The sequence below is a fragment of the Lithobates pipiens genome, unplaced genomic scaffold (genome assembly GCF_037356315.1).
Source record: "Lithobates pipiens isolate NorthernLeopardFrog02 unplaced genomic scaffold, aLitPip1_a1.2 Scaffold_8, whole genome shotgun sequence".
Classification (NCBI taxonomy): Eukaryota; Metazoa; Chordata; class Amphibia; order Anura; family Ranidae; genus Lithobates; species Lithobates pipiens.
Window position 1 is genome coordinate 443031399 of NW_027507903.1, and position 25263 is coordinate 443056661.

Sequence of the window (25263 nt, forward strand, 5' to 3'; positions counted from 1 at the left end):
TGTTCCGAAACACTTAAGTGTGAGAAACATGCAAAGGAACAGGAAATGAGGAAGGGGGCAAACACTTTTTCACACCACTGTATATACATATCTATATATATATCGATATATATTTATATATATATATATATATATATATATATATATATATATATATATATATTATAAATATCAAAGCTAAGGGAAGACGACAATGAAGGGGTTTTTTAAAAATGAAAAAGGGTTAACACAAGATTAAACTATGATTCATTTTTTTTTGGTAGATTTACAATTCACAAGAAACACTCATTTACGATAAAATGGCTGCACCTGTAGCATATAATAGTAAATGAATGTAGATCAGCCAGACAGGTGACACATGCAGTTCTTAATTAAAACTCCATCTTTAAAAAAAATAAAACATCCCCACTCTCCGTAAAGTGCATTTTGAGGCCAAAAAAAGCAGTAGATATCTGTCATACATGCGCATAGCTTTTAAGTCCTGTTATGGGCAGACAACACACAACAGCATTGTTGTGGACTGAGCGGTGTCAGCTGTATCCAATTGTCTTTTGCTAAACTACTCAAATAATCCCCCTATCCTATTTAACAAAGATGATTCTGTAGTCATTGATAAGAACTTGGAGGTCTAATTAGGGTTCTTTCAATAATGAAGAGGGCACAGGACAGCTCTATGGGGTTGATTTACTAAAGGCAAATAGAGTGTGCACATTGCAAGTGCAGTTGTACTCTTCAAGAGCAGTTGCTCCAGAGCTTAGTAAATGAGCAGAAGCTCTGCTGACTTCCATCATCCAATCACTTGCAAGCAAAAATGCTGTTTTTTTAATTTTCCTTGCACGTGATTGGGTAATCTTTCCAAAGAGAAGAGTTACCTCAGTTACTAAGATTTGAAGCAACTGCTCTTGCAGGGTGCAACTGCATTTTGCAAAGTGCACAGTCTATTTGCTTTTAGTAAATCAACCCCATAATGCCCTGTGTTGTAGGATTACATTTTTCATCATGTATTTTATGTATAAAATAATTATAAAACCGTTTAGAAAAGTATACAATTAAAAAAAAATTCATCAAATACTTATAGTTTCCCTTTGTTTCGGGTTAGAAGATGACGTTATAATATTAGAGAATGCTGACCAGTGCTATAGTGTTTGGTGCAGTACCGTAGAGCCTTCTCTTCCTTCATGAAAAACTGTGGCAGGGTAAGACCGTCTGCCAACTACACAGAGCCCACCTCTTCCCACTCGAAGATCAGATCATTCATTGTATAACCAAGTGCAATTGCTCCAGAGCTTAGTAAATTAGGTAAATCTTCACTTTGTAAAGAGAACCCAATCACACGCAAGGAAAAAAAAATGCATTTTTGCTTGCACATGATTGGATGAAAGAAGTCAGCAGAGCATCTGCTCATTTACTAAGCTCTGGAGCTGCTCTTGCACAACTGAAATTCTGAAATTTTAAAATTTGGAATTTGTAAATTTGGAATTCGGAGATTCGGAAAATTAAAAATTCGGAAATTCGAAAATCAGAAAATAAGAGAGGAAAATCCGAAAATTCAAAAGAACGAAAATCCAAAAATTCAAAATAACTAACTAACTAATAATAACTAACTATTAAATTATAGGTATTGGAATTTTCTTTCAAATTTCTCTGTTAGTGAATGTAACAAATACAAATTTATTTGAAGTTCTGAATTATCCTAAATAAAGAATGCTGCATCTAAACAAATGGAACGAAATAACAATAAATAATAATAATATGTTATTATTATTATTTATTATTATTAATCCATTAGGTTTCATTCGTTTAGATACGGAATTTGTTATTATAGATAATTTGTAACTTTTGTTATGTTACGACAGCCAAAATTTAAAGGAAATTCCAATACCTAATTAATATTAACATAACATAATAACATAATATTAACATAATTTAATAGTTAGTTATTCTTTCAGATTTTCGAATTTTCGGGTCTTTGAATTTTCAGATTTTCATTCTTATTTTTGGATTTCTGAATTTTCACATTTCTGAACATTCGAAAAAATTTGGAAATGTGAAAATTTGGAAATTCTGATATTTACGAATTAACGAATTTGTCAACATTTGTCTAAAAAAACGAATTCACAACTAAACGAATTGCACATGCCTAAAAATGGCTGAAATATAAAAAACCTGAAAAAAAGCTTCAAAATCATTATGCATATGTTTGGCTCAGGTGTGAATACATGGCTTTTAACTATACATACCTTAGGAAGAGATGCTCGAGATCCAGAGCTCTGAGTGGTCATGGTCAGCACAGTGGTGATGCCAAGGCCAACTCTTGCAGGTGCAGCATCCATGTTGATCCAGAAAGACACCCAGGACAGAATGACAATTAGCAGGCTCGGAATGTACATCTGAATGAGATAGTAACCCATCTGTCTCTCCAAGTGGAAGCGGGCTTCAATGCAAGTGAATTTACCTAAGAGATATTAAGCCTCATTAACGCTTTGTTTCTCATTTTCTGCAAATTGTACATTGTATATTAAAAAAGTAAAGTACGCATAATGTGTATTTTTTATATACAAAAACATCTATAGAGTTGAAGAAAATGACATGCTGTACACAAGCCTCACCCATTTTAACTATGACCAACTATGGGGAGCGGAAGTGGAAAAGTCTGGTGTCATAGTGATCATGTAAAATGCTGAATGGGACTTAAGGCTGTCAGGCCAATGGGCCCTTTTGACATCTTTGCGGCATGTTGCTCTGCGTTATGCTGCATGTTATTGTGCTATGATTTAAGCCAGTGCTGTCAACACACCCCATTACACTGAAAAATTGACCTGCCCTTTTTCCTGATGCAGAGTACTAGTGCAACACATGTCTGTTGCCTTGCCTGTTTTGAGATGCCATTTATTATGAATGGCAATTCAACACACTATGCATGAAGTACTGTGCATTGCAGGGTCAGGTACATTGCTGTAATGAAAACGTGTGAAACCTGACTAATGCTTTTACAATCCCAACTCAAGTAGAAAGTACTTAAAACCTGTTGTGAAGCCAGATGGGATAAAAAAAAAAAAAAAAAAAAGCATATAAACTTCTAGTGATCTGAAAACATAACTTGTATTCTTGTTTAATACACTCCAGACAACAAGAACAAGGCACATTTTATTAATCACGATCCTAAAGATGCACTGGGGTTTGGATCTTCATTCTCCCATCTGGCTTCCAGATTGGTTTGCAGTTCTTTCTATGTAAGTTTTGTTAATCCTGTTTGGAGCTGGTGCTGCTACATCCTGTGGCGAGAAGAATGCAAACTATGCAAATGCTTGTAAGTAATCCACATAATGTGTCATTTAAGGAGTCAGATCACCCAAAATCGATATTTCAGTGTTTTGATGCTGGAGAGTTAAATTACCTAACAGTTTCTTATGGGCCTCTAAAGAGATGCCTGTGGCGTACCCGCTTTCCCTGCTGGATTTAGTATTTATGTCATATAAGACCACCTTCACATGCTCATGCCTTTTTTTTGGTGCATTAACTTCCACGTCAACGTACTTTGATTTAAGGCCTCCCCATTCATTCATTTTGGTGCCAATGTACCACAACATAGCAAAAAACAAATATGACACATTTTTTAAATTGTATCCCTCCCGTCTTAAAATAATGAATTATACCATGTTCAAGGTAGCATATCATTTATCATTTTTTTTTTTTTTTGCAAAAAAGGTCATTATAAACAAATGTATGTAGAAAAGATAAACTTAAAGTGATTGTAAAGTCTCAAAAAACAAGCAAACATGTTATACTTACCTGCCCTGTGCAGTGGATTTGCACAGAGCAGCCCGGATCCTCCTCTTTTCGGGTCCCTCTTCGGTGCTCTTGGCCCCTCCCTCCAGCCTAGTGCCCCCACAGCAAGCAGCTTGCTATAGGGGCACCCGAGCCAAGTCACAGCTCTGTGTGTCCATTCAGACACGCAGCTGGCCCCACCCCTTTTCTCTCCCCATTGGCTGGCTGGCTGACTTTGATTGACAGCAGCAGGAGCCAATGGCGCCACGCTGCTGTCTCAGCTAACGAGGAGGGGAGTCTCGGGCAGCCAAGACAATCCTACAACATCACTGGATCTAGATGGGGGCTCAGATAAGTATTATTCCCCATACACAATCAGATTTTCTGCTGATTTTTTCCTTCAGGTTTACCAAAACCATGTAGTACAAGGGCCTGCCTGATTGCATACAAATTGAAACTCCTAAGATTTGACCTCATATTATATAATTTTGGTAAATCTGAAGGAAAAACTCAGAAGAAAAACTGATAGTGTGTATGGGGCTTTAGGGGAGCTGCTGCACACAGAAGGCTTTTTATCTTCATGCATATCATCTGGAGCATAAAATGGGGGAATTTCCTGCACATATTTTTAGCATCTGCCAACACAAACAAAAAGGGGTCCTTGTTGCAATCAAAAAATCTGTGGCCTTCTCCTTGCACGAATCCATCAGCGACCCTGAAGGCAAGTATTTAATTTTCTCGTGCGAACTGAACAATAGACCTTTCACCATCATAAACATCTATGCTCCTAACTCACATCAACTGCGCTTTCTTAAGAGGCGCTTTAGAAAAATTTCTGCATCCAGACAGACCTTTATATACATCTCTCTCATTTCCTCAACTCACTAACCTCCTCAGAAATATGTGTTCCTACACAAGGATGGCAATTCCTTCAGGACACATTATCTAACGTTAAAGGCATCTGCCTCTTCTACAATCTTTTTCAAAATAAATCTTCCTCTCATAAGTCCACTCCATATACAAAATTGGAAACTGACTGGAGAGAGACTTTCACTTCCAAACAGTGGCAATTTGTCTTTAGGGCCATCTCCCAGTCCTCCGGGTGCATAAATCATTGGGAACTATCACAAAAGATCATCCTTAGGTGGTACCTCACCCCATATAGAATCTATAAATTCCTCCCATCCAAATCTCCCTTATGCTGGAGAGGCTGTGGTTTGGTAGGCCAATTTATGCATATTTTTTGGTCCTGCGGGAACCTAATAAGCTTCTGGAACAAAATGTTTTCCACTATTTCGGATATCATTTGGATCTCTACTGCACCCTGTCCAGCATTGGCAATCCTAAACATATATATATAGATCGATTCCCGTCTAGTTGCTGAACAATTGTTATCCATCTACTGTTAGCGTCTGGATCGCTTGTAACCAGAAGATGGAAAACAAATCTATCACCCAATGAGTCAGAGGTACTAGACATAGTGAAACAAAATTGTGTATATGAAGGCTTTCTTGCTTATAAACATAGTGGCAAGAAATTATTGGACTACTGCTGGAACCTATGGCATTCCTGGATTAAGAACCACTGAATGTATTCTGATATGTCAATCTATATGTCACTCGTTCTAAATATTAAGTTATATACCTTTGTTTATACAATAGTTATACAATCATTGATATAACATGTCTCAGTCAGACCTAACCTGAAACAATATTCCCTGGTACTGTATTCCCTGTTAATTTTATGTTTGCTCTTTGTTTTCATGTGCCCATTATATTTAAAAGATGTAATGTTCTTCTAAACCACATGCTAAATACTAATTCTACAACCCCCTTGGGGAAATTGTTCCTTGCTTGCTTTTCATGTTGTATTTCTTCTAAATATTTTCAAACAATAAAAAACTAACGGAAAGGAAAGTGGCTTGGCATATACAGTATTTATTTTAGTTATTATGGACAAGGACAAAAAATATATTATGTTCATTTTTATTTTGTAATTGGAAAAGTATGAAATATTTTTTTGCTCTTTTTAAAAATCTTTTCTTGTGATCTCCTCTTTTGAAAATACCTATGGTTTATAGTGCTCCACAGCTCAAGCTGAACTTTGCACATATAAGTGAGTGACCCATGCCTGTCTTTTATGACTACTCAATACCAAGATTTAATCACAGACAAAGGGTTTGAAAGGGAAGTTCTTTTGCTGTTCTCTCATTAGCAAGCCCTTAGGGGTTGATTTACTAAAGGCAAATAGACTGTGCACTTTGCAAAGTGCAGTTGCAGTCTGCAAGAGCAGTTGCTCCAGAGCTTAGTAAAGAGCAGAAGCTCTGCCGACTTCCATCATCCAATCATTTTCAAGCAAAAAATTATGTTTTTTAAATTTTCCTTGCACGTGATTGGGTCATTTTTCCAAAGAGAAGCGTCACCTCATTTGCTAAGCTCTGCAGTCTATTTGCCTTTAGTAAATCAACCCCGTAATGCCCTGTGTTGTAGGATTACATTCTTCATCATGTATTTTATGTATAAAATAATTATAAAACTATTTAGAAAAGTATACAATTAAAACAAAACCTTTATCAAATACTTATAGTGTCCCCTTGTTTCAACTTAGAAGATGCCATTATAATGTTAGTAAATACTGACCAGTACTATAGTGTTTGGTGCAGTACCGTAGATCCTTCTCTTCCTTCATGATAAACTGTGGCAGGGTAAGACCGTCTGCCACCTGCACAGCACCTACCTCTTCCCACTCGAAGATCAGATCATTCATTGTATAACCAACTGTACAAAACATAAACAGCATTACCAACATTGTCACCACTGTCAAAAAGGCAAAACATGACATAACGTATTTTGCTACATATACAGTGCTGAAAATAATTATTTGATCCCCTACAGATTTTTGTAAGTTTGCCCACTTAAAAAAATGAAAGGGTCTATAATTGTTATCATAGGTGTATTTTAAATGATAGAGACAGAAAAACAACCAAAAATCCAGAAAAAAAAAACGCATGATACAAATGTTATAAATTGAGTTGCAGTTCTGTTGGTAAAATAAGTATTTGTTCTCCTAACAACCAACAATAATTCTGGCTCCCACAGACTGGCTATAGTATGTGTTCATGTGGTACATGAGTTCTGTCAATTTAAGAAGGTGCTCCTAACAATAACTTGTTATGTATATAAATTACACCTGTCCACAGAATCTCTTTCTTCCATTCAAACCTCACCATCATGGGCAAGACCAAAGAGCTGTCAAAGGACATGAGGGACAAGATTGTAGACCTACACAAGAATGGAATGGGCTACAAGACTTTTAACAAAACGCTTAGTGAGAAGGAGACAACTGTTGGAGAGATTAATCGTAAATGGAAGAAATACAAAAAAAAAAAAAACATCAATCGCCACCAGTCTGGTGTGCCATGCATGAAATATTTCACATCATGGGGTAAGGATGATCATGAGAAAAGTGAGGGATCAGCTCAGAACTACATGGGAGGATCTTGTGAATGAACTTCAGGCAGTTGGGACCTCAGTCACCAAACAAACCTTTGGTAACACAATACACCACCATGGATTGAAATCCTGCAGCACAGGACAGCAAGGTCCCCCTCCTCAAGAAGGCACATGTACATTCATGAAAATGAACATCTAAATGATTCAGAGAAGGATTGGGAGAAAGTGCTTTGGTCAGATGAGACCAAAATTAAGCTCTTTGGCATTAACTCGACTCGCTGTGTTTGGAGGAAGAAAAATGCTTACTCTGACCCTAAGAACTCCATCCCTACAGTCAAGCATGGTAGCTTTGGGGTTGTTTCTCTGCTAAAGGTACAGGCCGGTACAGGCTGACTTTGCCACATTGAAGGGCCAATGGACAGGGCCATGTATTGTGAAATCTTGGATGATAACCTTCTTCCCTCAGCCAGAACACTGAAGATGGGTCGTGGATGGGTCTTCCAGCATGAAAATGACCCAAAACCTACTGCTAAGACAACAAAGGAGTGGCTTAAGAAGAAGCACATTAGGGTCATAGAGTGGTCCAGCCAGTCTCCAAACCTTAATCCTGTACAAAATGTATGGAGGGAGATGAAACCTTGAGTTGCCAATCGAGAGCCAAGAATCTTTAAGGATTTAGGGAAGATCTATAAAGAAGAGTAGACCAAATCCCCTCCTGAGATGTGTGCAAACCTGGTAACCAACTACAAGAAATATCTTACCTCTGTGCTTGCCAACAAGGGTTTCTCTACCAAGTATTAAGTAATTTTTTGCTTGGGGATCAAATACTTATTTTTCTCACTGAACTGCAACTCAATTTATAACATTTGTATCATGTGTTTTTTCTGGATTTTTGGTTGTTATTCTGTCTCTATTATTTAAAATACACCTATAATAAAAATTATAGACCCTTTATTTCTTTGTAAGCAGGCAAAACGTATAAAATCTGCAGGGTATCAAATAATTATTTCCCCCACTGTAGCTTCTTCCTATCTTTAATTAAAAGACAACACACATAGGCAAGTTTCAATTAACTTAAAATGGATAACTGGTTGTTTTTATTTTTTTATTTTTAGGGTGGGCATAAATGGTTTAACCCCACCCCAGAAAGAGTAACCTGAGGCTGTAATTGGCCAATGATGGGCTTCTGCAGGATACACTAATTGGTCATGTTGATGGACACAACCACCCATTATCACACACACACAGATTTACAGCTTGTTTGAAAATCTGTGTGATGGAGCGGATTCTTCCATCTCAGATCCCTCTCACCATGAAGAAAGAAGGACTTAACTGAACATGCTGCTACTACTGGCCAAATCACAGAATTAAAACTACCAGCTATCATTTTGATTCCACCTTTTGTCGAATGTGGCTGCAATAGACTACAGAGCAACACTCCGTACAATAATTGGAAAATGTTTGCAGAGGCTTCTGAATGTTGCAAACAGATTTGTGAATTTTATCAATTGCTCTTCTTGTAATGTATATATTTAGCACATATGTACATATAACAAACCATGACATATAAGCTTATGATTTCAAATTTATTAGCAGAGGTTACCTTCTTCAAAAGGTAAAAAACTTTTTTTAAGTTTCTATCCCCCCCCCAACACCTATTGCATCAATCTAAATCTTTTGAAAGTTTCCATGTCAAAATGATCAAGAGATGCAGACATGAAACATATATCTATATGGTATATAAACCATTTGAACACTCTTTCAGCAACAAATTAGGTATGGTCAGAGCGAAGATCGTACCTAATTTGTTGCTGAAAGATTGTAAAACCTGTGCTAAATAAACATAAAATATAAAAGAGGTAAAAGAAAGGGGGAAAGAAAATGAATAAAAGGACAGCTGAGGGCACAGGTCAATAGAAACCTACCAAATATAATTCATACTAAGTGAAGTGCTTATCATAATCCCGTGAAATTGTAGATACAAAAAATGAATACATAATTCATTTCAAATAAGTCCATGCATAAGTGATGTTGTGTGTAGGAAAAAATGAAACGCTTTGAAAATGTGCAAAAAAAAAAAAAAAGATAATTTAACCACTTGCTTACTGGGCACTTAAACCCCCCTCAGTCCCAGACCAATTTTCAGCTTTCAGCGCTGATGCACTTTGAATGACAATTGCGCGGGCATACAACACTGTACCCAAATGAAATTTTTATAATTGTTTCCCCACAAATAGAGCTTTCTTTTGGTGGTATTTAATTACAGCTGGGAGTTTTATTTTTTGCTAAACAAACAAAAAAAGATACAAAAAAAAAAAATCATGTTTAATAGTTTGTTATAAAATTTTGCAAACAGGTCATTTTTCTCCTTCATTGAAGTGCGCTGATGAGGCGGCACTGATAGGCTGCACTGGTGGGCACTGATAGGCTGCATTGGTGGGCACTGATAGGCTGCACTGGTGGGCACTGATAGGCACAGTTAAGGCGGCACTAATAGGCACAGATAAGGCGGCACCGATGGGCACAGATAAGGCGGCACTGATGGGCAAAGATGGGCACAGATAAGATGGCACGGATGGGTGGCACAGATGGGTGGCACGGATGTGTGGCACTAAGGGGCACTGATAGGTACCACTGATAGATGGGACTGATGGACACTGATAGGTGGCACTGATAGGTGGCTCTGATAGGTGGCTCTGATGGGCGGCACTGCTGGGCGGCACTGCTGGGCACTGATGGCAACTGATGGGCGGCACTGCTGGGCACGGATATGTGGCACTGGGGTGCAGCACCTTTGTTGAGGCAGATTGTGGGCACTGCTGGGTGGCACTGTGGGCACTGCTGGGTGGCTCTATGGGCACTGCTGGGTGGCACTGACAGGGGGGACACATTTTTTATTGATCTGGCAAAGCAGGAGGCAGGTGGGCACTGGCAGAGGGCAGGTGGGCACTGGCAGGGCTGGCCGTGATCGGGACTGATGTCCCGATCATGGCCGCCGGTGATCGGCTCTTTTTTTTCTCCTTGCGCTGTCAGCGCGAGGAGGAATAATAGCCAATTACCGGCTCCGTTATATCACATGATCAGCTGTCATTGGCTGACAGCTGATCACGTGATAAGGGGTCGGGATCGACCCCTTGCTCGGATCGGTGATTAGGCGAGTCTCATAGACTCGCCGATCACAGAGCGCGCCGTGCGCGCCCCTCAGGGGGTGCGCAGGCCGCTCGTGCACGGGACGACATCAATAGACATAGTCCCGGCAAAGGAGATCCGCGCTGTAGCCGTCATTCGGCTATAGCGCGGGTCTCAACTGGTTAAAGTCCCAGTCCGATTCTCTACACGTTTGTGCAAAAAAAAATGTTTTTCATAAACAGCAGCCAAAAAAACACAGTTCCAGAATAATTCCAAAAAGTAAGACAGGAAGAACTCCCCAAATGTCCAATAGTAGTAAAGGTGGCTGCTTAGCAGAGATTATTGGCTTTCAAATAGATGAAAAGCCGGGAGCGCTTTTGGGGATAAACTTCAAATGAGTCCACAGTGATTGGAAAGACAACCCTTGGCCTCTGTACTCCACTTTCAATACATGGGGGCATATGACACATAGAATCCCAAAGTGTAATATGTCTTTATAAAGGTTTATTAAGGACATAAAAGAATCCACTCATATTTAAGACGCAAAGCACAGGTATCTCAATATAATTTAAACTACAGGAACTTGTCGGTGACAAGTTCCTTCTGACCGGTGGCCACTGTACGTGGTGACATCATGTTAGGCACTGCCCTACATGTTTCGTCATATGTTTCACATCGTTAGGGGTGGGCTAGATGACGTGCACCACGCTGAAGGTATAAATAGAAGTACGAGCGGAAGAGGAAGTGCCCTCTGCACATAATGAGGAAAGAAATTGGCTGCACACCAACGTTCTTCATAGTTTCATAGTTAGTAAGGTTGAATAAAGACACCAGTCCATCCAGTTCAACCTGAGTGAGTGTCTACAATTGTCCCTGTACATTGCACACTTACATTGGTCCCTACCCTCAAGGAGCCCACAATCCAAGGTCCCCATTCACATACTAGGGCCAATTTTGGACAGAAGCCAATTAACCTACCTGCATGTCTTTGGATTGTGGGAGGAAACCAGAGAACCCAGAGGAAACCCACGCTGGCACAGGGGGAACATGCAAACTCCAGGCAGGTAGTGTTGTGGTTGGGATTTGCACCAGCGACCCTTCTTACTGCTAGGTGAGAGTGCTTACCACTACACCACTGTGTCGTTCTTGAAGTCCATTTATTGAACGTTCCATACAAATAATGACACACACCACGGTAGCAGTAGCCAGAACAGAGGTGGACTAATTTCGCACAGCTACACTGTGATTACTCTTAGGTTAAATTATTAAAAAATATAATCGCAATTAAAAAACAAAACACCAATCCACTGACCAGGAATAAAATAGCCAACAAAATGAAGATTAATCCTGTATCCAAAAAGACGCCAATTTATGGAAAAACAGTTAATATAAAAAAAAAAATTTTTTTTTGGTTGAGGGTTTCTTCTTTTTCCAGGATTGTGGAGTAATGATGGGAGCTATGTTTGCCCCTGTATGCCAACCTTTTCATGGCCAAATGGGAGGAGGATGTCATCTTGAGTAATCGCCCATCTCAGTTGATATTTTGGCGACGATATATCAATGACATCCTTCTCCTGTGGGTTGGTGACCTTAATTCCCTAGAACTATTTATTCAGAGTTTAAATGATAAGGATTGGGGCAAACAACACCTTTTTTGGGATTTAAATGTCGTGTTGGAGGGTGATGGTATCCTTTCAATCACACATTTCAAAGGGACTGACCAGTGCGGCTTTATTTCGGTTGATAGCTGCCCTCATGCCTCATGGCTTAAAACAGTTCCAAAGCACCAGTTCCTATGTTTAAGGCATTCTTGCTCCCTTCAAAATATTTTTTTTTCTCCAGGCACAAAATTTAAAGTCTCCTTTCCTGGACAAGGGTATGATGGAAGTATTTTGGATTCCACTATCAATGAAGTAGCTCTTATGGATAGGAAACAGCTATTAAGTGGTACCAATAGGAGTGATGGTCCTGATAATGCTTTCAAATGTGCCCTTGTCACCTCTTATTCAACCCAGCATTTTACTTTGAAAAAGATTATTAAAAAACACAAAAAATTGTTGAAATCCAGAAATTAGGATTTTTAGATCTTCAAAGTTAAAAATTTTCGAATTTAGGAATTTTAGGATATAGGAATTTACGAATGACCCAAAAAATTATAAAAAAACAAAAAACGAATGAAACAAAAATGAAAATTAACACATTTTTTGGCAGTGCACATGACTACTTGTCACCTATTATTCAACCCAGGATTTTGCTTTGAAAAAGATTATTAAAAAACTTGGGCCAATTCTCAAGAATGATGTTATATTGCGACATTTGCTCCCTAAACGACCCCGTATTATTTTTAGAGTGGTTCCATTTTTGAGACATAGGATAGCTCCAAATATATCCATATTCGATCGGCCACTTAGATCCACCTTTTTTTAGGTCCTAAAAGGGTTTTTTCCATGTTGGAGATGTTTAATCTGTGCTCTTAATTCCTTTAAGGGGAGGAGAATCAAGTGCTTTTGATCACAACAAACCATGCAATAATATACTATCAATTATTTTATTATGTATTCCACCAAAAATGTGGCTTATATGCTGCAATGTAAGTGTGGGAAACAGTATGTGGGTTGTACTATTAGATCCCTACAGGCGTACCTAGGGGACTGTGTTGGTAAAATTAGGCTTGGAGAGGTTGCCATGTGAGATGGGAAATCTTGAGGATGGAAAAACAATGGATTTATCATCTCAAGACTTTCACCCCATTCATGTTGAATGGGATATGAACTGTTTCATTAATAATAGTTAAATTGTCTGACCTGTTTAAAAAAATCTTTCCTTCCTATATCTGTGTAATGTTCTCCATGTTTTATTGCATTATTGATTTTTATGGGTGTTGTCGAGGTTTTTTCACTGCACATATTGACCTCACCCATTTTTAAACAAATAAATATTTTTTTTTGTTTTGTCATAACTAATTACTATTTTATTTTTAGTCTAATTTCTGTAATTAGAATAGTAAAGGAGCAATATGAATGTTACTACTTATGTTTTACCACAAGATAGTGCTTCTTTGTTTATTTATGCGTGCCTATTTTAGTCACTTCCTGCTGCCTTATGTGCAGAGGGAACTTCTTCTCCCACTCATACCTCTATTTATACCTTCAATGTGGTGCCCGTCATCTAGCCACGCCCCTGATGACATCAAATATATGACAATACACACAGGGCGGTGCCTAACGCGACATTGCCAGGTACAGTGGCGCCGGCTTAAAGGAACTTATTGCTGACATTTTGCCAACCGTAGTTTATACGATATTGAGATGCCTGGTATTTGCTTAAATATGAGTGGATTATTTTATGTTATTCATAAACCTTTATAAAGAAATACTACACTATGGAGTTCTATGTTGTATATGCCCTCATGTACTGAAAGTGGAGTAGAGAGGCTGAGGGTTGTTTTTTCAATCACTGTGGATTCATTTGGGGTTTATCCCCTGAAGCACTACCGGCTTTTAATTTGTTTGAAAGCTAATAATCTCTGGTAAGCAGCCACCTTCACTACTATTGGACTATGGGGAGTTATTCCTGTCTTCCTTTTTGGAGTTATTCTGGAACTGTGTTTTTCTGGCTGGGGTTGCTGAAAGATTGTTCAAATGATTCTTCCTTATTTGAGTAATGTATTCCACGCTGTATGTATATGTATATATATATATATATATATACACATACATACACACACAGTATCCCACAAAAGTGAGAACACCCCTCCAATTTTTTTACATATTTTATTATATCTTTTCATGTGACAACACTTTGCTACAATGTAAAGTAGTGAGTGTACAGCTTGTACAACAGTGTAAATTTGTTGTCCCCTCAAAATAACTCAACACACAGCCATTAATGTCTAAACCGCTGGCAACAAAAGTGAGTACACCCCTAAGTGAAAATATCCAAATTGTGCCCAAAGTGTCAACACTCAACACACAGACATATTTTGTGTGGCCACCATTATTTTCCAGCACTGCCTTAACCCTCTTGGGCATGGAGTTCACCAGAGCTTCACAGGTTGTCACTGGAGTCCTCTTCCACTCCTCGATGCCAACATCACAGAGCTGGTGAATGTTAGAGAACTTACGCATCTCCACCTTCCATTTGAGCATGCCCCTCAGATGCTCAATAGGGTTTAGGTCTGGAGGCATGCTTGTCCAGTCCATCACCTTTATCCTCATCTTCTTTAGCAAGGCAGTGGTCATCTTGGAGGTGTGTTTGGGGTCGTTCGTTATTATGTTGGAATACTGGCCTGAGGGGATCATGCTCTGTGTCAGTATTCATGTTTCCCTCAATGAACTGTAGCTCCCCAGTGCCGGCAGCACTCATGCAGCCCCAGACCATGACATTCCCACCTTCATGCTTGACTGTAGGCAAGACACACTTGCCTTTGTACTCCTCACCTGGTTGCCGCCACACACGCTTGACACCATCTGAACCAAATAAGTTTATCTTGGTCTCATCAGACCACAGGACATGGTTCCTAGTAATCCATGTCATTAGTCTGCTTGTCTGCTTTCTTGTGCATCATCTTTAGAAGAGGCTACCTTCTGAGACGAAAGCCATGCAGATCAATTTGATGCAGTGTGTGGCATGTGGTCTGAGCACCGACAGGCTGACCTCCCCACCCCTTCAACCTCTGCAGCAATGCTGGCAGCCCTCATATGTCTATTCCCAAAAACAACTGCTGGATAAGATGCTGAGCATGTGCACTCAACTTCTTTGGTCGACTATGGCGAGGCCTGTTCTGAGTGGAACCTGTCCTGTTAACTGCTTCCCGACTGGTGCATGACGATGTACATTGGCAGAATGGCACAGACAGGCAAATTGGCGTACAGGTACATCCATTTAAAATTGCCATAGTGCCATCGCATGTGCATTCAACTTCTTTGGTCGACTATGGCAAGGCCTGTTCTGAGTGGAACCTGTCCTGTTAACCGCTTCCCGACAGGCGCACGACTATGTATGATGTATGTAATGACACGGACAGGCAAATTGACATACAGGTATGTCCATTTAAAATTGCCGTAGTGCCATCGCGACATGTCGGTCGGGACCCCTGTGAGTCCGACCGTGGGTCCCGCGGACTCGATCGCCGTGGGGATACCCGTGATCGTCTAACGGGGAGGGAGAACGGGGAGATGCCAATGTAAACAGCATCTCCCCGTTCTGCCTAGCAAGAAGTGACACTGATCTCTGCTCCTTTTGATTGAAACAGAGATCAGGGATCTGTAAATCACAGCCACACCCCCCACAGTTAGAAACACGCCCCTAGGACACACTTAACCCCTACACTGCCACCTCCTGGTTAACCCCTTCACTGCCAGTGTCATTTACACAGGAATCAGTGCATTTGTATAGCACTAATTGCTGTATAAATAACAATGGTCCCAAAAATGTTTCAAAAATGTCCGATGTGTACGCCTTAATGTCACAGTTACAATAAAAATCGCTGATCACTGTCATCACATGCCATAAAACTATCCCCTATTTTGTAAACGCTATAACTTTTGCGCCAACCAATCAATAATCGCTTATTGCAATTTTTTTTTACCAAAAATATGTAGAAGAATACGTATTGGCCTAAACTGAGGAAAAAAAAAATGTTTTTTTATATATTTTTTGGGGATATTTATTATAGCAAAAAGTTAAAAAATAGGATTTTTAAAACAGCTTACCTGTAAAATCCTTTTCTTTGATGTACATCAGGGGAAACAGAGCCGTAGTACTTACTACGTGGTTATATCGGTGTATCAGGTGCTGGACACTGGCACGCCCCTTAAGGCATGAAATTCCCCCATATAACCCCTCCCTTTACTGGGAGTCCTCAGTTTTGTAGCCAAGCAATCAAAGTGTATAAGAAGAAGAAGAAGGGAGGGACCTCTGTGTCCCCTGATGTACATCAAAGAAAAGGACATCAGGAGACATAGAGCCATAGTACTTAATACGTGGGGTGTCCCATAGCAATGGCAACTAAAGGAGGGCAGACACAACAAAAAAGAAAGTCAGAGGACTTATACTGCAGCCTGCAGTATGCTGCGCCCAAAGGCAGAATCCTCCTGACCCTTAACATCGATTTGATAAAATCTGGTAAATGTATGAACTAAAGACCATGTCACGGCTTTACAGATCTGAGCCGAAGAGGCCTGATGATGCACTGCCCAGGAGGTACTAATCGCCCTGGTAGATTGTGCCTTAATATGAACAGGAGGAATCTTCCTCTTTAAACCATAAGCCTGCACAATGACTTGATGAATCCACTTGGCAATAGTGGATCTAAATGCTGCCTGTCCTCTCCTTGGACCATCCGGCAGAATAAACAAACTATCTGTCTTACGAACTTCAGCGGTCGCCTTTAAATACACTCTGACCGCCCTTACTGCATCAAGGGAATGTAGCAACCTCTCTTTCCTAGATTAAGGCTCTGGGAAGGAAGAACAATATCCTGATTTAAGTGCAACCCTGCCACTATCTTGGGCAGGAATTCAGGATGAGGGTGTAAAACCAACTTATCCTTATGCATAATCAGATATGGCTCCTTACAAGATAGAGCCGTTAGTTCAGAAACTCTTCTAGCAGAAGAAATGGCAACCAGAAAGACTATCTTTCTGGCAAACAGAACCAAGGGAATTTCCCATAAAGGTTCAAAAGGCTGCTTTTGCAAAGCTGACAAGACCAAATTCAAATCCCAAGGATTTAGGGGTGTCCTGATCGGAGGACTGATCCGTGTTACCCCCTGCACAAAGCTACGCACTAAAGAGTGAGAAGCTAAAGGCCTGTGAAAGAATACTGACAAGGCCGAGATCTGGCCTTTGATGGTATTCAAGGTTAGATCATCTCTAATCCCATCTGTAGGAAATCAAGAATTCTACCTATAACATATTTCCCGGGGTGGCAACCCCTGGATCTGCACCAGGCAACATATGCCTTCCAGACTTTATAGTAAATGATCCTGGAAGCTGGCTTCCTGGCATTAATCAAGGTAGATATGACTGAAGGAGATAACCCACGATGCCTTAGGATATGGGTCTCAATAGCCAGACCATCAAATTTTGCATCTGTAAGGTAGGATTGAATACCGGACCCTGCGAAAGAAGGTCCGGCAATAATGGCAGAGTCCAGGGAATTCTTACTGCCATTCTTATGATCTCAGCGAACCCAGGCCTTCTGGGCCACGCTGGGGCCACGAGAATCACCTCCTTTTGTTCCTGCCTGATCCTGTGTAGAAGACACGGAATTAGCAGAACTGGAGGAAATGCATAGATCAGAGAAAACTGATCCCATGGGAAGACTAATGCATCTGTTCCACAAGCTAGCGGATCCCTTGTCCTTGACACAAAGTTGTCGACTTTGTTGTTGAATCTGGACGCGAACAGGTCCACATCCGGAATACCCCAATTCCTGACATATCACAAGAAAGATGTCGGGGTGAGGAGACCACTCTCCTGGAAATAATTGTTGGCGGCTCAAGTAGTCCGCCTGCCAATTCTCTGTCCCGGGAATGAAAATTGCCAATAGGCAAGGGACGTTGTTTTCTGCCCAAGAAAGGACGTGATTCACCTCTCTCTGGGCTGCACGACTCCTTGTGCCCCCCTGGTGATTGATGTAAGCCACAGCCGTGGCGTTATTGGACTGAATCCTGACAGGACAACCCTTCGGTCTGATCGTCCAGGCTCTTAAAGCCAGAAGGATTGCCCGAATTTCCAAAATATTGATAGGCAAGGTCCTTTCCAACCTGGACCACTTTTGCTGGACATAATCCTCTTCCAGGACTGCTCCCCACCCTAAAAGACTGGCATCTGTGGTTACTACCTTCCAGGTGGAAGGTAGAAATGTCCTTCCCTTTTGAAGTTTGCTGGATATCAGCTATCAATTTAGGCTCTGACGTACTTCAGGAGCAAGCTGAATTGCAAAATCCAAAGCCTGAACCCTTTTGTTCCAGGCTGACAGGATTGCGCTCTGTAGCAATCTTGAATGAAACTGTGCGTAAGGGACCGCCTCGAAGGAGGCCACCATCTTCCCCAACAATCTCACGCACAACCGAATGGAAGGCTTTCTTTGTCCTGATGAATTGAATTAGTTCTACAATGAAACTGATTCTCTTTGGAGGTAGAAATACCTTTCCCTGCCTGGTATCTATGATAAGTCCCAGGTACTGTACTCTCCTTGATGGACTCAAAGAGGATTTTTCTAGGTTGAGAACCCACCCTAGAGATTCCAGGTTATTTACCATTGTCACCAGACCCTGGTCTAACCCGGAAACCGAATGATCTACTAGGAGTAGATCGTTCAAATAGGCTAGGACCATTATGCCCTGAGCCCTTAACCTGGCTAAAGCAGGAGCCAGAATCTTTGAGAATACTCGAGGAGCTGTGGCTAGACTGAATGGCAGGACCACAAACTGAAAGTGACGGTTTTCTCCCTCGAAGCGTAGAAACCTCTGGTGAGCAGGAAATATTGGCACATGAAGATAGGCATCCTTGATATCGATTGAAGCCAAAAATTATCCTCCTTGGATAGCTACTACCAACTGAATTGACTCCATGCGGAAGGATCGGATGCTCAAGTACTGATTTAGATCTCTGAGATCTAAAATAGGTCTTACTTCCCCGTTTGGTTTCAGGACCGTGAAGAGGTTTGAATAAAAACCTGTGCACTGTTCCTCTAAGGAAACCTCTGATATCACTGCCTTGGCTAGCAGATGGTCCAGTGCTAGAAGGAGAGCCTTCTACTTTTCTGGGTCCTTGGGAACCCCTGACCTTAGAAACTGGGGAGACTACAAAACTCGGAACTCTAGTTTGTAACCTAGAGAAACCGCAGAAGCCACCCATTTGTCCAGACATTGCTCCTGCCAGATCTTTGAAAATTGCAGAAGCCTTCCCCCCACCCAAGCGAGCGAGGGCGCCCCTTCATAAGGAGGCTTTAGTACTCTGCTTGATGGGCTTCTTTCCCCAAGATCTTTTCTGACCTTGATGCTGTCCCTGGGGTTTCCCCCTTGAACCTGATGGCTGAGGCCATCAAAACTGCCTAGAGGCTGATGTCCCTGAAACAGGAGAAGAGGTCCGCTTAAATGAGAAATGTCTAAATTTCTTCTTTACTGGCAGCAGAGAGCTTTTGCCATTGGAAATCTTTTGTAAGTATTTATCCAAATCTTCTCCGAATAGCCGTTCACCATGAAAAGGGAAACTGGCTAGCAGCTTTTTACACAGTGCTTCGGCTGACCAACTCTTAAGCCAAAGAACTCTGCGAGAATGCACCAGTCCTAACATCAGACGTGAAATCTGAATGGACGCATCTCTCATAGCATCTACTGTGAAACACAGTGTGTCTGCTAAATCAGCGTACTGCTGAACCTGTTCAACAGGTAAATATTTAAGCATCTCCTCAAATTGTTCCTTAATGGCCTGGGATACACCCATTGCGGCCAGAACCGGCTGCACTGCTGAACCTGCTAAAGCCATCTGGTTCTTAGAAAGGTGCTCCAGCTTCTTATCCGCTGAGTCCTTCAACATGAGTGCATTATCAACTGGACATGTGAGGTTCTCATTTACAGAGGTAATCGCAGCATCAACCGCTGGAATCCCCCATTTCTTATAGAAATCCTCTTCCATAGGATACAGTTTTACAAATCGCGTACACACGGTCGGAGAATCCGTCGGAATGCGTCTTATCGGACCGTGTCGTCAGATAATCTGACTGTGTGTGGTATGCATCGGACTGATTCCGTCCGAATCTCCGTCGGACCCAATTTTCCAACATGTTGGAAATATTTCCCGACCAACTGGGCCGGTCGGACGTAATCCGATCATGTGTAGAGCATTTTGATCGGACCAAGTGCCACGCATGCTCAGATCAAATTCCTACATCAAAGCTATTGGCTACTAGCCTGAATCTAGTCCCATTGTAACGAAATTATGTAATCACGTTCTGAAAGATCGGATTTTTCGACAACTTAGTCCGACCGTGTGTATGCAACAGTTTCGGACACAATCCGTTGGACTAAATCCGACGGACAAAATCCGACGGCTTTGGTTGCCAAAATCTCCGACCGTGTGTACGTGGGCTAAGGAGGATAAAACTGTTTATCCGGATGCTCCCACTCTGCGTACATAAGCTTTCTTAGCCACGCATGGATAGGAAAGGCATCCTCAGCCGGAGGAGGTTTTATTGATCCTAACTTAGAGATGGGATCATCAGAAGCTTGCGCTGCAGGTAGCAAAAAAGTTCAACATACCAACTTAGTGAGAGCGTGCACAAGCAAGCTCTCCTGCAGTGATACTCCTGTGTTAGGATCCTCAGAAGAGGATAAGCCAGTATCTTCCATATCTCTAGGAAGATCTGCCTGATCCCCGGCATCCTGAACCTCCAGAGGAGGATCTTGAGCACTTGATGGGGATCTACTGCGTTTAACCCCACTCTGAAGGGATAAAATCGCATCAAGCTTTTTCTCTAAGCCAGCAATGGTAGAAGACAACACTTCACCTGTAACATACTCAGGGGCTGAAGCGTCCTGAGCGACTGCAATAACAGCTTCCCCTGATGGCTCAATCTGACCGGCAACAACACTCTCAGAGGAGGATGACATTATTTTGGACAGTGTCTTAGCTTGTTGTGACCCCTTAGAACCCTTAGAGGAGTTCCTGGCCCCCCTGCAGAGGCACTACCAGCAAAACAATGTTACACTTGCTAGGCTATAGTACAGTACAAAACGGCTATTAGTCCTAGCTATACAGTACAATGTTGTCAACAAAAGAGGGATGCCTGTGTCACCAAACCTGACCAGCAACCACTCTGCTCTGTCCCTCCACCGCCAGACTGCAGCTCTGCCTGTGTAGCTTAAATTACGTCTAACATCGTTTAGCCACTCCCCCCACACGAAAATGGCCCCTTCCTCTTTCAACAGTGAAGTGAAGTGCATGAGCGACGGCATCATGGCGGGCGGTGGCGGGGGGATAAATCCTCCACCTGACGACCGGCTGCGATTTTCCCCAAAAAACTTTTTTTTTCTAAGAGAAAGAGGCAGCTGGCTGGCATTCAAGGGATCAAAACCGCCAATCTGGGGGCCCAAGAAGTGATCAAAACCCCCCTTCATACCTGAGGGTCTGAGCTGGCTTGAACGGAGAGGAGAGTGGAGCTTCTGCTGCTTCCAGTGTCAGAATGGTGAGTGCTCAATACAGCCTCCAGTGGTGACACATAGAGATGACATGACAACACAATACATGGAAAGAGAGATTCCTGAGAAAATCTCCCCTACCTTTCCTCGCAGCAGGGTTTATCAGAGATAAAAAACCCAATCTTTGCCCTTCACGGTAGGCTCCGAGACCTTGAGAAGGAAACCTTCAGGAACAGGGGTACACTCAGGTAATCCCGTAATCCCGGACCTGCGAGAACACCCTGCCAGTAAACATTTATTGGCCTTACTACCAAAAAGTACTGGATCCCAGGGCCCAGCTTTAAAAGCATTCGCAAGCAAAACCTTGTGTCTTTGGATGACGAGGCCCGGGTACCATTCATTTAGTCCATTACGGAGACATCAGAATGGATCTGGTCAGGATGACTGACTCTCATCAAAGGATTACTGCCCATGGAGCTCAGTACACACATCCTTAGACGTGCCCAACACCTTAGACACTAGCAAAAAAACTGAGGACTCCCAGTAGTGGGAGGGGTTATATGGGGGAAGTTCACACCTTAAGGGGCGTGCCAGTGTCCAGCACGTGATACGCCGATATAACCACGTACTAAGTACTACAGCTCTGTGTCCCCTGATGTAAAAAAAAGAAATAATGCGTTTTTTTTTCAAAATTGTTGCTTTTTTTTTGTTTATAGCGCAAAAAATAAACACCACAGAGGTCATAAAATACCACCAAAAGAAAGCTCTATTTGTAGGAAAAAAAAGGACGTCAATTTTGTTTGGGAGCCACGTCGCATGACTGCGCAATTGTCAGTTAAAGCGTCGTAGTGCTGAATAGCAAAAAGTGCTCTGGTCTTAAGCCAGCAAAATGGCCCTGGGCTTAAGTGGTTAAATGGCTATATGGTCTTGGCCACCGTGCTACAGCTCAGTTTCATGGTCTTGGCAATCTTCTTATAGCCTAGGCCATCTTTATGTAGTGCAACAATTCTTTTTTTCAGATCCTCTGAGAGTTCTTTGCCATGAGGTGCCATGTTAAACTTCCAGTGACCAGTATGAGAGAGTGAGAGCGATAACACCAAATTTAACACACCTACTCCCCATTCAAACCTGAGACCCTGTAACACTAACGAGTCCCATGACTCCGGTAGGGAAAATGACTAATTGGGCCCAATTTGGACATTTTCACTTAGAGCTGTACTCACTTTTGTTGCCGGCAGTTTAGACATTATTGGCTGTGTGTCGAATTATTTTGAGAGGACAGCAAATTTACACTGTTATACAAGCTGTACACTCACTACTTTGCATTGTAGCAAATATAGAATGTTAAAACCATTTAACACTGACAGGGATGCTTACAATGTTCAGCTTTTATTAATTTATGTAAAACCTTTATCCTAAAAGAAAAGTCCATCTAAATCTGCTGGTGCATCTTATGCTCCGTACACACGATCAAACTATCCGGTGGACTTGGTCTGGCGGACCAGAGTCCGCCGGACAATCCGCCCGTGTGTGACGAGTGATGTCACATGATGACCAGCATCCCCCGGGACTGTGGCATCATAAGGGGCAGGGACATCACCCGGTGACCCGCCCATTGTCCCTATATAAGTTGCCGCACAACGCGTCCCTGTCATTCTGGCCAGAGACAGCATCGAGTCAACATCTCAAGGAAGAAGAAGAGAAGAAGACAAGGCGGCGACAGAAGACCAGGCCACCACTAGTAAAAGAGCTGGAAGAAGAAAGCGGAGGCCCGGCAAGAAGAACCGAAGAGGGGGACAAGACCCCAAAGTCGGAAGAAGACCCCGGGGTGGCGACGAAGAAGAAGAAAGCCGGGCTCCTCCGCTAGTAAAAGAGCTAGCAGAAGTAGTAAGAAGAGGTGGTGGCGACAGAAGACCGGGCCACCGCTAGTAAAAGACCTGGAAGTAGAAAACGGAGGCCCAGCAAGAAGAAGCGAAGAGGGGGACAAGACCCCTGAAGTCGGAAGAAGAGGCGGTGGCGACAGAAGACCAGGGCCACCTCTAGTAAAAGAGCTGGGAGAAGAAAGTGGAGGCCCGACAAGAAGAACCGAAGGGGGGACAAGACCCCTGAAGTCGGAAGAAGACCCCCGGGTGGCGGCGGCGACGAAGAAGAAGAAAGCCTGGCTCCTCCGCTAGTAAAAGAGCTAGCAGAAGATAGCGGAAAAGTCCGGCGAGAAGACCCCCAAGACGGAAGACCACCAGAGCTGTGCAATAAATTATTTTAAAACCTTGTGTTGTGTTTTATTTACACTTTTTTCAACAGGTGAATGGGTAGGGGTACTTTGGGTGGGGGGCCGTTATCTGGGGGCCTCCTTATTAAAGGGGGCTCCCGGATTCCGATAAGCCCCCCGCCCGCAGACACTGACAACCCACGGCCAAGGTTGTCGGGAAGAGGCCCTTGTCCTCATCAACATGGGGACAAGGCGCTTTTGGGTGGGGGGCCGCAGGGCCCCCCTTCCCCAAAGCACCCCCCCATGTTGAGGGCACGCGGCCTGCTACGGCTCAGGAGGGGGGCGCACGCTCGTCCCCACCCCCTTTCCTGACCGGCCAGGCTGCGTGCTCAGATAAGGGTCTGATATGGACTTTGGGGGGGACCCCCACACCGTTTTTTCGACGTAGGGCTTCCCCTTTAAGTCCATACTAGGTGATGAGGCTAGCGAGCTGTCAATCTCGCCACCGAAGGAGGTGACATTGAGTTCCTTCGCCAGTCCCATCTACCTGGAGCCACGTTCAAAATGACTTTCCTCCATGTGTGGGCAAGTCCGTTCATTTCAGAAGTCTGGCAGATTCCCGCCATAGTCCGGCGGTTTCTCCGCCGGAAAAGTCCGGTCGTGTGTGGGCAGGTCTGCTCGTTCGGAAAGTCTGGCGGACCTCCGCTTCAAAGTTCAGTGGTTTGTCCGCCGGGCTTAGTCTGCCGGATAGTCCGATCGTGTGTACGTGGCATAACACTACCCACTCCCGTGATTGACAATGCTGCTCTACAAGGTGGCTCCATTGCACTTCCATCCAGATTACAGCCACTCTAAGAAAAAAGTGTGTTACTGTCCGGATCAGCAGGTAAAAATAAAGGAAATAATAGGGGCGACACAGGAAGACCAATGCACTCACTATTTTAAGGATTGCGATATATGAAATTTTTAAATTTTTGGATTTAATACCACTTTATCAGAAGCCTAAAGCATTTTAAAATTAATGGCGTATTACAAATCGCGGGGAAGGTTCTTCACTCCTGATCGTTGAAGTGTCAAGACCAGGCTGGCTTATTTATAATCACCCACTGTGATACGATCCTTCTTTACCTTTTGGGGTACCTCTGGACTTTCGTACCTGGAGGAGTACACCCTCGAAGGACTATCGGGTAATATTTTAAAATTATCCTCATATTTTATGTATGGAGTTTCCTGTACCCTAGCTGTATGTTTAAAGCCTATACTGCTATTCCCCATTTATGTATAGATGATCCCCGTTTATCTATAGGGAAGAAAAACAGCAAAAGCTCCTGATGAAGAGTTTTGTATAACGTGTAACATGTAGAGCATTCCTGAGCTGAGTCATCTATGATACACTGTTCATATTTGTGGTTTTCTTTTATCTTTTCCCATGTTATATATGTATCATAACAAAATGGAAATGTATGAGCCTTTTGTCCAATTGTGATAAAATTATAAATAAATATTGTTAAAATTATTTTAAAGAAATTAGTGTTTATGCCTATAAAGTCCATCAT

General features: G+C 42.2%; 1 protein-coding gene across 1 annotated transcript in view; it reads right to left on the minus strand.

Moving 5' to 3' along the window:
- Positions 1-25263, minus strand: part of GLRA1 (glycine receptor alpha 1) — a 323939-nt gene that overhangs the window by 79026 nt on the left and 219650 nt on the right. Inside the window, exons 6-7 of the mRNA XM_077468345.1 lie at positions 6408-6545; positions 2241-2455 (exon numbers count right to left, since the gene is read on the minus strand). Coding sequence (XP_077324471.1) covers positions 2241-2455; positions 6408-6545 — 353 coding nt within the window. The remainder of the gene's footprint in view (positions 1-2240; positions 2456-6407; positions 6546-25263) is intronic.